Source organism: Podarcis melisellensis (assembly GCF_964234715.1).
Source record: "Podarcis melisellensis genome assembly, chromosome: 1".
Lineage (NCBI taxonomy): Eukaryota > Metazoa > Chordata > Lepidosauria > Squamata > Lacertidae > Podarcis > Podarcis melisellensis.
Genome location: NC_138528.1, coordinates 32,202,402 through 32,218,724, shown reverse-complemented (window position 1 = coordinate 32,218,724; position 16,323 = coordinate 32,202,402). Strand labels below are relative to the sequence as shown.

At 42.8% G+C, this 16,323-nt stretch overlaps 1 protein-coding gene and 1 long non-coding RNA gene across 5 annotated transcripts in view; one reads left to right on the top strand and one right to left on the bottom strand.

The window, feature by feature from the left end:
* Nucleotides 1-16,323, bottom strand: part of LOC309372988 — a 198,810-nt gene that overhangs the window by 45,774 nt on the left and 136,713 nt on the right. The window lies entirely within an intron of this gene.
* Nucleotides 1-16,323, top strand: part of MIPOL1 (mirror-image polydactyly 1) — a 189,081-nt gene that overhangs the window by 128,051 nt on the left and 44,707 nt on the right. For all 4 annotated transcript variants that reach the window (XM_081913624.1, XM_081913625.1, XM_081913627.1 and 1 more), the window contains one exon: nt 3,553-3,647. In XM_081913624.1, coding sequence (XP_081769750.1) covers nt 3,553-3,647 — 95 coding nt within the window. The remainder of the gene's footprint in view (nt 1-3,552; nt 3,648-16,323) is intronic.

Genomic DNA, 16,323 nt, shown 5'->3' with positions numbered 1-16,323 from the left:
AGTTCCAAATGACACTCAAAGTATGCCCACCGAAATCAATGGATATGACTCAATTAAGTTGATTAATTTCGATGGGCGTCCTCCGAGCATGACAACACCAACAAGATCTCGGTTGATGTAGAGTCTCATATTCCTGTTGCCCTGGAATTACAGAAGCACCTTGCCCCACGCAAGAACATCAGTCAGGGAAGATCAACCTGGCTCCAACTGGGTATAAATCATTATACATCATCACTTTGTTTTGGCCTTGATAAACTGATCTCTTACTTCTGCCTTTTTCTCTCACTCCCCCTTTCTTGTGTGCCTTGTCTTTTTTAGTTTTGTAAGCCTAATGGCAGTGCCTTTCTCTGTCTCTCTTTCTCTTTATTGACAAGAGACCAAAAGGGAGGTTAAAAATCTGGCATAGAAATACATGGCAAATGAGAGAATGGTATTTGCTAGCCAGCTATTTTATTGCAGTGCAAACTTCCCGGATAAGAGTTAAGAACATAATAATACCCTGCTGGATCAGGTCAACGGCCCATATCATCCAGCATCCTGTTCTCTCCGTGGCCAACCAGATAAACTAGGAAGGACGACATGAGCACAAGAAGACTCTCCCCTTCTGTGGTTTCGGGCAACTGGTGTTTGGAAGCATTGTTGTCTCCACCTATGGAGGTAGACCATAGCCATCATGGCTAGTAACCATTGATAGTCTCCTCCTCCAGCTCATTGAAATGCTAAACTGAAAGGAAGTGGGGGCTCGCAAGATTGTGCTCCGTATGTTGTTGTTGTTTAGTCGTTTAGTCGTGTCCGACTCTTCGTAACCCCATGGACCAGAGCACGCCTGGCACTCCTGTCTTCCACTGCCTCCCACAGTTTGGTCAGACTCATGTTTGTAGCTTCGAGAACACTGTCCAACCATCTCGTCCTCTGTCATCCCCTTCTCCTTGTGCCCTCCATCTTTCCCAACATCAGGGTCTTTTCCAGGGAGTCTTCTATTCTCATGAGGTGACCAAAGTATTGGAGCCTCAGCTTTACGATCTGTCCTTCCAGTGAGCACTCAGGGCTAATTTCCTTAAGAATGGAGAGGTTTGATCTTCTTGCAGTCCATGGGACTCTCAAGAGTCTCCTCCAGCACCATAATTCAAAAGCATCAAATATTCGGCGATCAGCCTTCTTTATGGTCCAGCTCTCACTTCCATACACCACTACCGGGAAAACCATGGCTTTAACTGTACGAACCTTTGTTGGCAAGGTGATGTCTCTGCTCCATATGATTACGACTAAACAACAACATATGGATGCTGGTTTATTTGTATGTGCCCCCCTCTTCATCTGAGATGCTACAACCAAGACACAGGTTTACCACCTTAGTGAGGATTGGGCTTCTGTCACAGGTAGCAGGCACCTAAATCCCAGATTGGAATGTTTGCTATTGTCTCTGCCTTACCAGAATTCGGCTCCCATCCTACACATTATACTCAGGAGATTAACTGCAAGCCTAGTATTATTATTTTTTCCTCTTTCTCAGGGACTGATTGCCTTGAATCCATTTACATCAATTCTCCCTTCTCTTATGTTGCAATAAACTAGAAGCTAATCTTGTGAAGTAGTACCAGACCAGTATGGGTTTAAGTGAAAGGAGAATCCAGACCTACATCTCCTGACCTTTATCCTAAAAGGATATCAGGTGTGATACCTCTCTAAAGAATCGAACTGGTAATCTCTTGGTGAGTGGGTGTGTCTGCTACAAACATTTCCTTCCAGTCTACGTTTCAATTGCAGTTCACAGTACACTGAAAATTGTCAAGGATGTTAATTATTGGCCTCTTGGAACAACCCACCTACTTTGATTCAGGCATGTTTTCCCCAATATTTAAGAAGATTGGTTCACAAACGGTACAGTATAATTATAAAAAATAGCTTGGTTTGGCTAACATTCTTTTGTGGTTTTATATCTGTGAGCCTAAAAGGTTCAACACATAAATGGCTCAACCTGCAAATGGAATTTTAACTGCTTAATTCCAGGAATCAACTGTTTGCCTGTTCATGGAAGCAGAGTAAATGCCATTGTGCACATTTAACAGAGGAAGCAAGCACCTCGAGTTTTAGAGCAAATTCCTTGGCCAGGCGTGCATTGTTACCTCATCCTCTGCTTAGTATGGTGTTGTTTCAGAGCTGCAAGGCTGGCTCAGTACATTTTGCTGTCTGGGGGTGAAGGATAAGATGGTGCCCTGTAGAAAAGCTGAATAGACCGGTAGCTGAATCATACTTCAACAGAGATGAGGTAGAGGCCCACCATACCTGAGGCATAGGGAGACAGGCTGCATGGCACATAACTCTGTCCTCACCTGCTGCCTATAGCAACAGCTCACTCTACCTAACAGTAGGGCTATCCTAACAAAATTATTGTGAGATATTGCATCTGGTCACCTTTTCCTTGCAGTACTCTTCTATCAGGAATACATTCTGTGGGATTGGATAAGGTAAATGCCTGAAAGAGTGCTGTGCGAAAAGGAACCCACAGATACAATGATTTAGCCATGGTATTTTTTGCATACTTCACAACCAGACAGGACACAAGAATGCTCTAAGCGAGATTGCCTTTGAAAAATGTTTGGACACTTTGGTTGTTATAGAATGAGGCTTCCAGGTTGTTGAGTGGAATAAGCTTGGAGCTTATTGTATTAAATTTACAGCAGCTACATTGGTTCTGTTTGGCTTTGGGGCCCAATTCATGTAATGGTAACCTAGAGTCTGGATTACTGCAACGTGGTCTGTGTGGGGCTGCCCCTGGGCCTCGTTCAAAAACTCCCATCTGATGCAGAACTCAGTGAGCTAGACTGCTAATAGCCTACAGCAGGCATGGCCAAACTTGGCCCTCCAGCGGTTTGGGGACTACAATTCCCATCATCCCTGACCACTGGTCCTGTTAGCTAGGGAGTTGTAGTCCCAAAACATCTGGAGGGCCAAGTTTGGCCATGCCTGGTCTACAGCATCCGACACCTCTGCTACAACATTTGCACTGACTGCCAAGCTTTTCCTGAGATCTCTTTGCTAGATTATATTTAAAAAAGAATATAGAATGAATTGTTGAGGACAGCAGCTCAATTAATAACTATTTATTGGTTGTATTTATATTCCTCATTCCTGCTAATGCATCCAAGGTGGTCTACTAGTCATTATGCTTATATGCCACCTCTGCAGTATGCCTCTGTATATCCATTGCTGGGAGCACCAGCAGGAAACTGCCATTGCAATCATGTCCTGTTTCTGAGCTTCTCAGGTACATTTAATTAGCCACTGTTGGAAACAGTAAGCTAGACTAGATTGGCCTTCAGTGTGATCCAGCAGGCTTCTAGATTGAATCCTGCAGGCACTTACCTGAAAGGCACTTACCTGAATAAGCCCCAGTGAACTCAGTGGGACTTACATACAAGTAAATATGCATAGGGTTGCTCTTTAAGGCATTTGCATGGAACACAATGCCAACTTTTGTGTATAAAGTAATTTTTTTTGTTATTTTGGCCTCTTGGAAGGGGGGAAATTAAACTGGCTTTCTCTTTGTAGGAAAAATTGATGGCTATGCAGCAAGAAAGAGAGGCAGCTGTTCAACAGTATAAAGAACTAGAAGAAGAGCTCCAGACCCTTCGCATTTATTACAGGTAATGTAAATTTTTACTGAAAAAGCAGTGTCCAATGAAATGTGGTTTTTCCCCCACCCCTATTGTGTTATTATTCCTAGGAATACAAAAAGCGAGAAAAGGGTCAGGGTAATAATATCCCTGAATTCAGTTTCTCAGATGCATATTTTAGGGAGAAACTATATAGGACAAGAAAAAAATGTATCAAAGTTACAAGCCAAGAGACAAGTCAGGCAGCTCTAAGGTGCTGGTCAGGGCATCCGATGTCACTTGGGCCAGCCTCTCCTCTACATACCCAAAGCGTGTTCTCCTTCATGGAGAGCACGTGTTGCGGTGGGGTCTGCTGAGCCACCCCTCTGTTACCAAGCAGGGTCTCTAAAGATGGCCTGGGGCAGTGATTGGTTCACTGGGTTGCTGGGGTAAAAGTTACGTTGCAATTTTGGTGGGAGGGGTAAAATGTTTAAATACTCTGTATGCAGCCTGGAGCTTTCTCTTTGCTGCGTGCAACGGATCACCCGCCCACCCGCCCTTGAGTAAGGGGTTGTTGCATTGACCTTGCTATGCCTGTCATGGGGTCGTCTGCCGTTGGGGCAGGGGCTTGGTAGGAATTTTGTCCATCTGGCTGATTGGCTGGGCCATTTGGTTTTTGCCTACTGCGTAGCAAATCATCACAACTTGTAAGGTTGCGGTTAGGCATTGGTTATAAATTGGTGGAGGAGGTGTTAGGATAGCCTGGGCATGCCCCTCCATGGTTGCTGCAGAAAAGGAATTCCGTTAAAGGAATCCTGGGGCTTGCCATCTTTTCGTCCAATCCCTGGAATGGGACTAGGGCCGGCAAGCCTTCGGGGAGCATGCGGATGAGAATTGAGGGTCTGTGACTCAGCTCCATTTCTCCCCAACTTGCTTTCCCCCGCACTGTCTTTCGGTGGTGCCCGGAAGTCAGTTCTGTCCCCAGGCGGGGGGACAGATAGTCTTAACCAATGCCTAAACAACCACTCACGGTTTTGTATTTAAATAAAGTTGTGGCCAAAATTATGCCAAAAACCTTAAACAAAAATTAAGTGTGCGTTGTGAGTTATTTGGGGGGGGGGGCTTGGGGACCTCGACACGCAACTGGCCCTTCCCCAGTATCCAGATCAGTGCCTCCCCAGTTCCGCACTCTTGTCCTTTTCTTGCTTCCCCTCTGACCAGCCCTGCCAAGATGTCTCCATTGGGCTCATGACGCCCACTGATGTGGAAGGAGGCTGGCCTCCACTGGACGTAGGCCCAGTAGAGGAACCTTTGATCTGAGGGTTTCACAACTGTTGTAGCATGGAAGTTCAAAGCCATTTCAATGAGGAAAAATTTCTTATAATCACACAATGGTTCCTTGAGCATGTTTTTTATCCAGAGACTGCTGTATTTCTATTTGATGATTCTTCTTTTTATTCCTTTAAAAAAACAAAAAACCACGGGGTTACCCCCCAAAATTATAAAAATCTATTTAATCTAAAGAAGGAAAAAGTGGGGGTGGAGAAAAACAGAAAGGAATCTACCTCAGGCTCATGAGCCAAGAAAAAGTTGGCTGGGAATGAAGACAGGCAAGTTCTTTCTTTGTGTTGTGACTCAGGACAAGGTGCCATTCAGCCTGATTCAATACCTGAAAATCATTCCTGAAACAAAACTTTGCATGACAGTTAGGAGTTACAATGTTGCTTACAATGTTGCCAGTTAAACTGTTCTAATTTTCTAACCACTTTATTCCTGAGGTGGTGATTAATGCAAATCATAAAAACCCTGAGTGTTGTGCAAAGGCTGGGTTGGTACTGGGGAAAAATTCATCCTCCTGTGTAATAAAAAAACAAAACGTTTACTGAAGTGAAGTACAGTTGTGCCTTGGAAGTTGGAACGGAATCTGTTCCACAAGTCGACTTCCAAAACGTTCGGAAACCAAAGTGCGTCTACCGCTTGGCTCCAGGAAGCTCTTGCATCCAGTCGGAAGCCGCAGAAGTCCTGTCGGATGTTCGGCTTCCAAAAATAGTTTGCAAACCAGAACAATCACTTTGGGTTTGCGCCGTTCAGGAGCCAAAACTTTCGAGAACTAAGCTGTTCAGAAACCAAGGTATGACTGTATACAAAAGAAGGAGTATTCTTAAAATAAAGGTGTGCCAGCATATTATAGCTTTATTTTATTTTTTAAGAAGGCTTTAGGTGGATAAAGAAAAAAATTCCTCCTTGGTCATGTTTCTGTGTTTCATGCCTGTATGTTTTAAGTTGTTTAAGAGACTTGGGAGGGCCTGTTCTTCATATGCATTGTGTTGGTTCCAGAGGGCCATCACACAACTGGAGGGATTTGGACTAGATGACTCTCGTGGTCCCCTTCAACTGTACAATGTTATGATTCTATAAGTGGAAGGCACTTCCCCTTGCTCAAGGGGCTTCATGACTGCTGCCAACTCCCCGCCCCCATCTGAAGACGCTTGCACCATGTGCCACACCTTTCACAAGGGTCCCAATGGGTGTGTGCATGTGTGCAAGGGGCTGCAACAGGGAGGACATTTTGGAAGTGGAGTTCTGTCGGTGGTTTGTGGGTCCAAACCATCATATTTATTTCTTTTCTTCTCAGGGCAATAAATGCCACAGGTATGTTTAAAATTAGTGCATTTTAAAGTTCTAACTTTATTTCCATTTCTTATAGCAAGAAAAGTATCACTTACACACACACACACACACACACAGAGAGAGAGAGAGAGAGAGAGAGAGAGAGAGAGAGAGAGAGAGAAAATGCATGGACAGAGGACTGTTTAAATTTTATGGATCCTTGCAAGTTGCAAAGCAAAGCTTCACTGTATCCTTTGTAGCTAGTGGCTCCTGCACCTGAGATCAGGGGATCTCCCTTATGCCCAAATCTGTAAAGAAATACTCACATTCCAACTGCATATATTCTAGAACTGTGGGGGATACTCAAGGTGGAGGCTCTTAAATTTTATTTTATTTTTAAGGGGGGAAAACAGCGTGTAAGTGGCCTCATTATTCAAGACCTTTGACCAGATCTATGCCCTTAAAAAGAGGCTTGATAAACAGGTTAGTTTATCTGATTGATAATTGTCCAGGCAGGAGCCTTCCCAGACCAGTAGATGCCAAGAGTAAAAAACAACAACTGAAAACCAAATATATCCTGCTTCCTCCTTTCACCTTTCGGTCTCTTTCAGCACCTCCTGTATTCACTTACCGGTACTTAAAATTTGCCAAGTCACTTCCTCTTCCTGCTGCACTATGGGACATAAATTCCAACTCCTTCCCATACTCAGTCCTTTCATTCAGCCCACTTACACTTCTCTATTTTCTACCATTAAACATCCAATGAATCCCAAGTTCTTTAAGTCCCTGTTTCCCCGGTGTCTCCAGTCGCAAGCGGTTTGAGCTTTAACACACCTGTCAGCTTTGCTAAATCATCATTGCCTCTCTAATGGCCAATCTACACATGATTGCATTCGTTATTCTTCTTTAAAAGTGTGCTTAATGCTGGCTGGCCCCCTCCCATTTTATTGAGGAAAATGAGCTTTGCAATGACATTTTGGCACTGCTTTCTCAGTCTAGACTGGTACTTTGCACTGGCCTCCTCCCCACCCCATCTTCTTTTTCCCCTGGAAGATGCTGCTTTCTAACGGCGTTTCCGTGCGCTGCTCTGGTTCGCCAGAAGCGGCTTAGTCATGCTGGCCACATGACCCAGAAGCTGTACTTCGGCTCCCTCGGCCAATAAGGCGAGATGAGCGCCGCAACCCCAGATTCGTCTGTGACTCAACCTACTTTTTAATGCTGCTCTAATAACATTTGCCCCTAATATTCAAGTTGGGAAAGGAAAACATTTAAAACATCATGGAATTTACTTTCTCAGAATGTGGTCTCTTTGCTTTCTCTCCCAGAACTCAAGGGCCACCACTGAAAACTGAACCAGACTTACAAGTGTGAAGGTAGCTGGGAACTGACTTTCCAAAATCTGGTGTGGGGGGAAGAGTTCTCTTGAAAAAGAAGGGACACACTTCATCATAGGGTTTGAGGGGGGGGGTTAAGAGTGTAAAGGTCTAGAAGGACCTCCAAGTCATATGTTAAGATTTATCCAATCACATTTTCCAGAAGATTAAGTGCCCTTCTGACATAAAAAGCCTGGGCACCTAAAACTTCCATCATGTTGCCTTTCACAGGTAACATCTTCACTGTGTGCAAAAAGTACCCATTAGCAAGGAGAGAGATGTCCAGGGACGTCATCATTTATTATTTGTGAAGTGCTTAGTGTGTATTTAATATAAATAAAAATGTACATCAATCCCTAACTGCAGGCCCTCCAGTCTAATAAGAGGGATATAAGAGAAGAGGGAGTAGAACTATAAATTACTGCGATGACAGGAACCAAAAATGGCAGTAACAGTTTCCTGGTATTTCTTAATTTGTTAAACAGACAGGGTGGTATCCAGTTGTGCCCTTCTGCTGACAGAAGGCTGCTTGGTCCAATGGAGGCTTCTGTTGCTGGGAAAGGGAAGGGAGTTTTTCCCCCTTCCTCCTGCGGCCCCCCTGTGCCTCCCGTTAACTTTCCTCAAGTGGGTTGGAGGACCCTTTGAGAAAACATGGTAGATGATGCAGAAAACTGAGGGAGAAAGGGTGAATCTGAGAAAATCACCTTCTCCCCTTTTGGTTCCACTGGATCAAAGAGCCTTCCATTGGGACACAAATCCATACAACTCATGGACTTTGAATTGTTTTATGTTTTTTGAAGTGATAGAAATGTGTTTCTGTAGAAGCATTCTGTAGAAGCATTTTTATCCTGCCTTACAGCCTTAAGATTTCTAAGGCAGCTTGCAAAATAAAACACGGAAAACAATCGTAATAAAATGTGTCAAATCATCCCCAGTTAAATAGTACGATTGCAGAAGAGTCAGTATCAGTATAGAAAAGTTGATAATACCACTAGAGGAGGTCAAGTTTTTATATGGTGCCTAAACACAAATGGTTTTGGTATGGTGAAGAAGCCAAGTAAAGCGTTGTGTGCTAAAGTCCTAATGAGCCAATGTGGTATAGTGGTTAAGAGCGGTAGTCTCGTAATCTGGGGAACCAGGTTCGCGTCTTCGCTCCCCCACATGCAGCTGCTGGGTGACCTTGGGCCAGTCACACTTCTCTGAAGTCTCTCAGCCCCACTCACCTCACAGAGTGTTTGTTGTGGGGAAGGAAGGGAAAGGAGATTGTTAGCCTCTTTGAGACTCCTTCGGGTAGTGATAAAGCGGGATATCAAATTCAAACTCCTCTTCTTCTGAATTGGCTTTCATGACCTGTTGTACTATGAGTTGTAGCCAGTCATAGGGTACACTCTAAAACCCCACCCACTGCTGGCATTACAGACCCTTAGGTGGAGGACAGGATGCAGCAATTGGGTCCGGATCAGGCCTGATTCTACTGTGCAACAGCAGTGTGACTACTGGCTCAGCATTCAGCAGATCCTGGGCTACCTCAGTCCTGATCCCAATGCCCCATTTTGAGGATTTCAGCTGTCTGGTGGTGGTGTAAAGTGCACCAAGGTGCCTCCCAGTCACATGTTCAGGAGTTGGCAGGAGGTCAGCTGAGCGGAGAGGTGCCTCTGCTCAACCCATCTCTGTTGGGTGTTGGATTATTCTGTTAGTCATACCTACATTAGACCCCTTTGAAATGAATGGGTCTACTCTTCAGTATGGCCAAGTCTGGGTGAAACACTATGATTTCTCCCTCCTCCCGCCCCCCCCCCCATTTATTACCAGCAAGGAAAAAAATATATCTTATTGTTGTCTCTTATGTAATTTTTTTTCCCCACATGCAGATCTGACATTTCCATGTGCAAAGCAAGACCTGCTATAAAGAAAGTATTTTAAGTAGAATGGTGTTTTTTATATCCCTCCCTTACTCAACTGCAGACTTCTGTACACACACAGAAACTAAGAAAGGTTTCAAGCCTGCCCATGTAACTATTCAGATTTCATTTAATATTAAGTTCCTTGTTTAATATTCTATTTTATTTTCTTCATACCAGTTTTGGGGTGAATATGAAATATACAAATGAAAATCACCTGATGCAATAATCACACACACACACAGCAGCAGCAGCAGCAAGCAAGCAATTCTCGTTTTTACTAGCAGTGTGTGTGACATAGATTTTTCCATCATTCAGAATGGAAAAGGTATCTGGGCTTGACAGTCTCATTTTTATGCTTCAGATTGCCTTCTCCACAAAAGACCCATCAGATGTGTACAGGGTGGGAGGCTAAAGGCGGGGAACGAATTATCTTTTTCTGCTTTGCCATAAAGAAGAGGTCTTTGTTTACCTTCTCTGCGCCGTGGGACACAATGTGATATGTCTCGATTTATTCACTTCATATGAAAGAACCTAACCCAGTGCAACTTGATATCACACAATTTAAATGAAATAGAGAAAAAGTAAGGAATTGCCAAGTGTGTTGTTTAGGGTTTTGGTTTTGTTTGTTTTTTTTAAGTCAGTATCCACTTGTGATGCCTTTTTGTGCATTTTAGTTTTTGGTGGTGTTCTGGCTATACAAAAAAAGAGGTTAAGTCTTGGTTCTCCCAATCCTATGTTCTTTTCTTTTATCAGTGTTCTTGTACTAAATCCCTAATTTAATACATATTTCAGCACAAAATACACATTTAGATGTTCTGTGACTGGCAGGGGGAGGGGCGGGGAGTAACGGTGAAGGGAAGAAGACTTTTAGTCCTCCTCTGAGCAATGCAGACAGGAAGGTGTTTTTATTCCTGTCGTGTTTTGAATGTTTGTTTTTCTGTTACTGAGATTGGTTAGGACAGAACTCGACATTCTAAGAGGAATTTCTAAGAGGAACGTGGGGTTCCAAACCCTGTGCTTCTTTTGTAATGCTAATGGAGAGATTGGAGGTCACACTAACAAGAGTGAATTGGCAGGAGGGTTTGTAACTCTTCCTCTACCCACTGATTCTCTCTTGTGAATGCCTGTCCTCCACCCTGCGCTGGGACCCAAAACTGAATAATATTTCCATGCCCGGGTTGAGCACCGCTTCCTCTTGTGAATCCTCCCCTAAAACTGCCAAAATCCTTGGTGAGTCTTACGCTGCAGACCTGAGAGTAAGTTTCATTGAAATTGGTGGGACCTCTAAATAGATATGAATAGGACTGCACTGTAAGGCACTTGAGTAGATTTAGGGCTGGGTGAAAATATGAAAGGCTCTTCCTTCTTCACAGCTAGGGATTGATTGAACTGACTGACTTTTGAGTTCCTTCCCATTTCATATGCCAGGATGGGGAGCCTGTGGCCCTCCAGGTATTGACTGCATATCGCATAATCTCTGAGCTGGTGGAAATTGAAGTCCAATGACATCTAGAAGGCTACAGGTTTCCTACCTACCCCTCAATGCCAATTCCAAAAGACAGGGAAGGTGCACTTTTGGGCTTTCCTTAGAGAGAAAATCTTACCACCACATCTGCAAGACGTTAAAATGTTTCAACAGATATACCAATAGTTGGTATTATCACATTTAATAATTATAAAGAAGTTATTATATTTGGCTCCTGTAAATGGGTATTAAAGAATAATCTTGTGCTATGGGAACTCACCACATAGCACACCAAGAGGTCATAAGGTCTGCATTTTCCTGCCATTTGAACTAGGAAAACATTTAAGTATTTATTTATAAATTAACACTGAAAATTGAGTAGCAATCAGTGTACAGTGGTACCTCGGGTTAAGAACTTAATTCATTCTGGAGGTCCGTTCTCAACCTGAAACTGTTCTTAACCTGAGGTACCACTTTAGCTAATGGGGCCTCCCGCTACCACTGTGTGATTTCTGTTCTCATCCTGAAGCAAAGCTCTTAACCCGAGGTGCTATTTCTGGGTTAGCGGAGTTTGTAACCTGAAGCGTCTGTAACCTGAAGTGCCTGTAACCCGAGTTACCACTGTACTTTGAAGTGTTTAGCAGATTTGAAATTTGTTAGTGTACCTCATAAATTATTTGTGCTACATTAAGTTGTGTGATCAATTAGTGCATTTTGCCACATCATTATTTTACTGCTAGTATTAATTATTTTACCATTGCAGGAATGGTGCATCATCCACAACACTGATTTGTGAATGTACACAAATTTAGCTGCATTTAACTTTTGATGTAATTGTCATCATCTCTACATTTCTTTCTCCCCTCGCCCCAATCATGTATATCTGACAACTTACATTTCATGCTGCTGATGAAGTCAACTCAAATTCACAAACCACGATAAATTTGTTAGTCTTTAAGTTGGTTGGGCAATTTGTTTTCAACTTCAAGTTGTGGGGTAGGAACCTCAGATTTGCTCATATTGGTTTTTATGTGGTATTTCATTTACTTGCACCAGAAAAAGCTTCTTTAAGTTCTTTTTAGCCTGTTCTTTGAGAGGATAATCGTAAGAAAGAAGAGCAGTGTTTCGAAGCAGACCAGTGTGAAGTCACAATAGGTTGCCCACTGTTACAAGATAGAATATAACAATAGTATCTCAAAAGCTTATCTATGTTTAACCACTAGTCGTATTAAAGCTAATGATGTTGTAGATAATACAAGTAATCTTATCAGATCTTTAGGTTTCCAGGGCGGAGCTCAGTGACCCCGGGCTTTTACTGAACGGCTTCTCTAAGATGTTATGTTTCACAGGATTTTGGTGACCGTAGCCAGATTTACAAAATTATAAAGAAGAAAGCATTTGCTCTACATACAACTTCTTGCAGATGGTACACAGAAACGGGGGTGATGGGGAGAGTGCAGGATTAGCCTAGCATCATATCTGACAACATTGGATGCCATTTTTCCACTTGTATGACTGTTTTGTGTTGCAGGCTGGGAAACTATAATCAGTTGTGGCTTCTTATTACCTATGTTTGTAGCAGTTTGGTATATAAGATCACAAGGCAGGTCAATTTGCCTGCTGATTTCATGCCAACCCCCCTACAGAGAAATGTCCTGGGTGTAAGAATTTTTGAAATGAGTGACTCTGAATAGCTTGCGAACCAGCTTCAAAATATGGTGGCCAAAGTGTGGAATCAGCAGTACCAGGAAGTGATGATAGTGGCATGTTGAGTATGGTGAGAATCCAAGATCTGAGCCATATATGCTTAGACTGTACATCATGTATTATGGCAGTCAGGCCTATTGAACTCAGTGGGATTTGCTTCTGAGGAGATACCCATACATGTGTGCTGTTAAGAGTTAGAAAAGTTTTTAAGTGATTGGTTGTTTAAAGGAGTTAATTAAACGAATGCCAGGAATTCTGGTGTTTACATAAATCAGAAACAGGGAAACTTGCCACAGTTGTGCAAAATCCAAGTTGGGTTATGCAACCATTTTCTTAATTGAATTGTGGTTCATGACTTTTATAATCCTAAAAAGCACCCACGGTACAGGAAGTGGGCAGGAACAGAGAGGCGTCAAGTTCCAGAAACACTTTTTTACCCACTCACACTCATCACTGAGCTTAAAAATACCAGCACAGCATGATGGGAATACCGGAAAAACACTGCTCTCTGCATGCATGCTAAGGCTGCCACCCTAAACGTGCTTTAGGAGCAAGTTGGCTCTATTGTACTTGGTGGGCTTTGCAAGCTGCTTTGCTTGCATACCTCAGGTCAGGCTTCGTGTCCGCCTGCTAAAGTTATTTTTTTTTTTAAAAAAAAAGGTTTTTTCAGCAGCAGGTTTGCTCACTTTACAAGCAGTCCAAACCCTCAAACGAGGTTTTGTTGTTGTTGTTTTTCAGACTGAGGGGAGTTTAAGCCTAGGGTTTTAGTGGAGAACTAGTGAAAGGGGTCCTGGCTTCTGTGTTCACTCCCACCCCCCTACCCCATCCTCTTTCTCTCTTTTCAGGGAGTTAGCTTTTTTTGTCCTACAACTTTTAAAGTATGTGGATGTGTTTTAACTGCCTCGAAATTCTCCAAACCTGTCATGGCCGACTGCTAGTGAATATACAAATAAAAGAAACTACCTTAAAATAACATTAGCATTTTGACATATGCCCACAGAAGCCAAGCAAGTCAGAGTGATCCCATTAGCTCAATGTGATCCCATTAGTTGAATTGTTCCGTCTGCCTCCTTTCATCTAAGGAGCAGTTCTCACATTCCATTTGTCAGTACTTGATGAGGCAAGCTGCTGACATTCTTCTCCTCCATAGTATATTCTCTTGTTCTAAAATCTTAGCTCCCTTCTTTCTCCCACATCCCAGATCTCGCCATTAAAGTAATCTTGTGTGCCCTACATCTAAATTTGATAAACCGATCTTAATAGTTTACCATTTTAGCACACGATGCTGATTCCATGTCTATCCTTGAACTTTTAACAATCTCAGCATGTGTGTGGCTTTGACAGGGGACTTATTTCAGCCCAAAAACAAAACTTGAGTTGACAAGGGTTACTTCCTTTACCCCTTTACATATTTTCCTCTTTGAAAAAGCCATGCCTGTAATATAGAGTCACCTTCCCAGAGTGTCAGAAGCTTTTTGAGTATTGCTGGGTGCTTTAGATTCGGGACACAGGTCCATGGTGTAAATCTGCATAAAATTTGCATATGCTGATTTATGTGCATAGATGCAAACTTGTGGCAGCTCTTCGGAGGGAAAGCCACCCTGTAAGCAAACTTTTATTTTTATTTTTTAAGTGGGGGTGAAAGGCAGGAAATGTAGGGCCCCATGCAAATGAGCAGGGGGTTCTGTCCCTCTGGGCCACCCCTTAACAATGCCCCAGAGGCCAAGCAGCTTACGAAAAGGTCATGACCCAGAAAGTTCTTCCTGAATAGTGGATCCTAACATCCTCCCCTTCAATTCCATACCAAAGCATTAGTTTACCTTCAGCACACAAACAGCTATGCTGCATTCAGCGGAAGTGTTTACATTGGGAACCATGCAGTGATAACATTCAGAGTAAATAAACTGATATTGTGACCAATGAAATAATGTTAAAACTTGAACTGGCAGGGAGCAAATAGCACCCCAAAACAAAAATTTAAATATGTATTTTTAGGCTTGATAGCTAATAAGTGATGGTCCCCTTAGTGATGGTCATTAATATGTCACCCAACAATGGCAAAACAATAGATTGTTTTTCTTCAGGTAACCCAGAATTCTTTGCTTTTTCTTTCAAAATGTATTTATCTGGTCCAGTAAGATAAAATGGATTTTTTTTTTAAAGTAAACTGCATTTTACCTTTTTTGCAGGCAGTTACTTGATTCCAGTAGGTGTCATATAGGGAATACTGTAATTTAAGATTTAGTAATTTTAAGATTTAGTATTTATTTTAAGATTCATTTTAAGATTATTTTAAGATTATTTTAAGAATTTTAAGATTTAGTAATTATTGAGAGCTTTAATTCCAAGACATGTTGTTAGCTTTAAAATATATCACTGTGAAGTCTTAGCATAATGTGGTATTTACCCAAGTGGCAAATAAACAGGTTTTCCGGTTAGAGGACAGTTTTATACACAACACAGGAATGTTAAGATATATATTCTGGACTTGTGGGTGTTGAGCATGCTGCTTTATGGAAGCGAGCAACTTACACCTGCCAGGAGAAATACCTTGATGCCTTTCACATGTGCTGTGAACATCACATGGCAGGACAGAGTCTCAAAGAGAAATGTGTTCTCCCAAGCCCACATTCCCAGCTTCTTTGCACTTCAGTCCCAGCGACGTCTGTGTTGGCTTGGTCATGTATACAGAATGGAAGATGGCAGGATCCACAAGAACGTGCTGTACTGGCTTCAAGTCCTAGGACTGTTGGCAGACCAACTCTCCATTACAATGATGCCTGCAAACATGGCATGAAGGATGGCAACATTAACCCTGCTGTGTGGGAATCCCTTGCAGACAGTTGCAGTGCCTTGGAAACAGATAGTCAAGTCATGTATCCACAGCAGTGAGCAGACGAGGAATGACCACTGGGAGGAGCGCAGAGAGAAGAAACTCCATGGTGCACCTGTAGAAGCAAAACCAACACCACTTTCTGCCTCAGCTGTAACAAGACATGTCCCTCTTGTATCCTTCTCTACAGCCACAGCTGGTGCTATAACTCTCCAATGGTTTGACTTTCCCTCCGAAAGCACACTCTTCCATTTTCTCCTGACAGTGTCTCAACTGAGCATCCTCCTCATCACATGTATAACCTTTTACTGTGGATCCTACATCCATATGAGAAGACCCTCCTCAGTTGACTTTGTGTTGTCTGTTTGTAGCAATGAGTCGAAAAGAAACCCAGGCGGGGAATGGGACGTAACAGTGTGATCATATACATATCTACTCAGAAGTCACATTCAGTCAAACGTAATTGCCAGATAAGTTCATATGAGACTGCAGCCTGAGAAGGTAAGTCACTGTCCTCACCTGGTCCAGCACAAGACATTCTGCTCTCTGAGGTGAAAGGTACATTCCAAGTATAGAATGTAACCCGACTGACAGCTGAATCTTACTTCAGCACTGGTGGCATGAACAGTGCTCTCCACTGCACTAGAGGACAGTAGGCTACCTTAAGGGGTGCAGACAGACCACATGACACTCACAGCTCTATCCTCTCAACATCTTACCTCAACTCTCTGCCTGCCTCACAATTACCAGACCTGCCCTCCAGGATCCAGATCGAGCCATCTCTTGACTGGGGCAAACTTTCAATTTATGATCTTGTTTTTCTATGTCTTCTCCA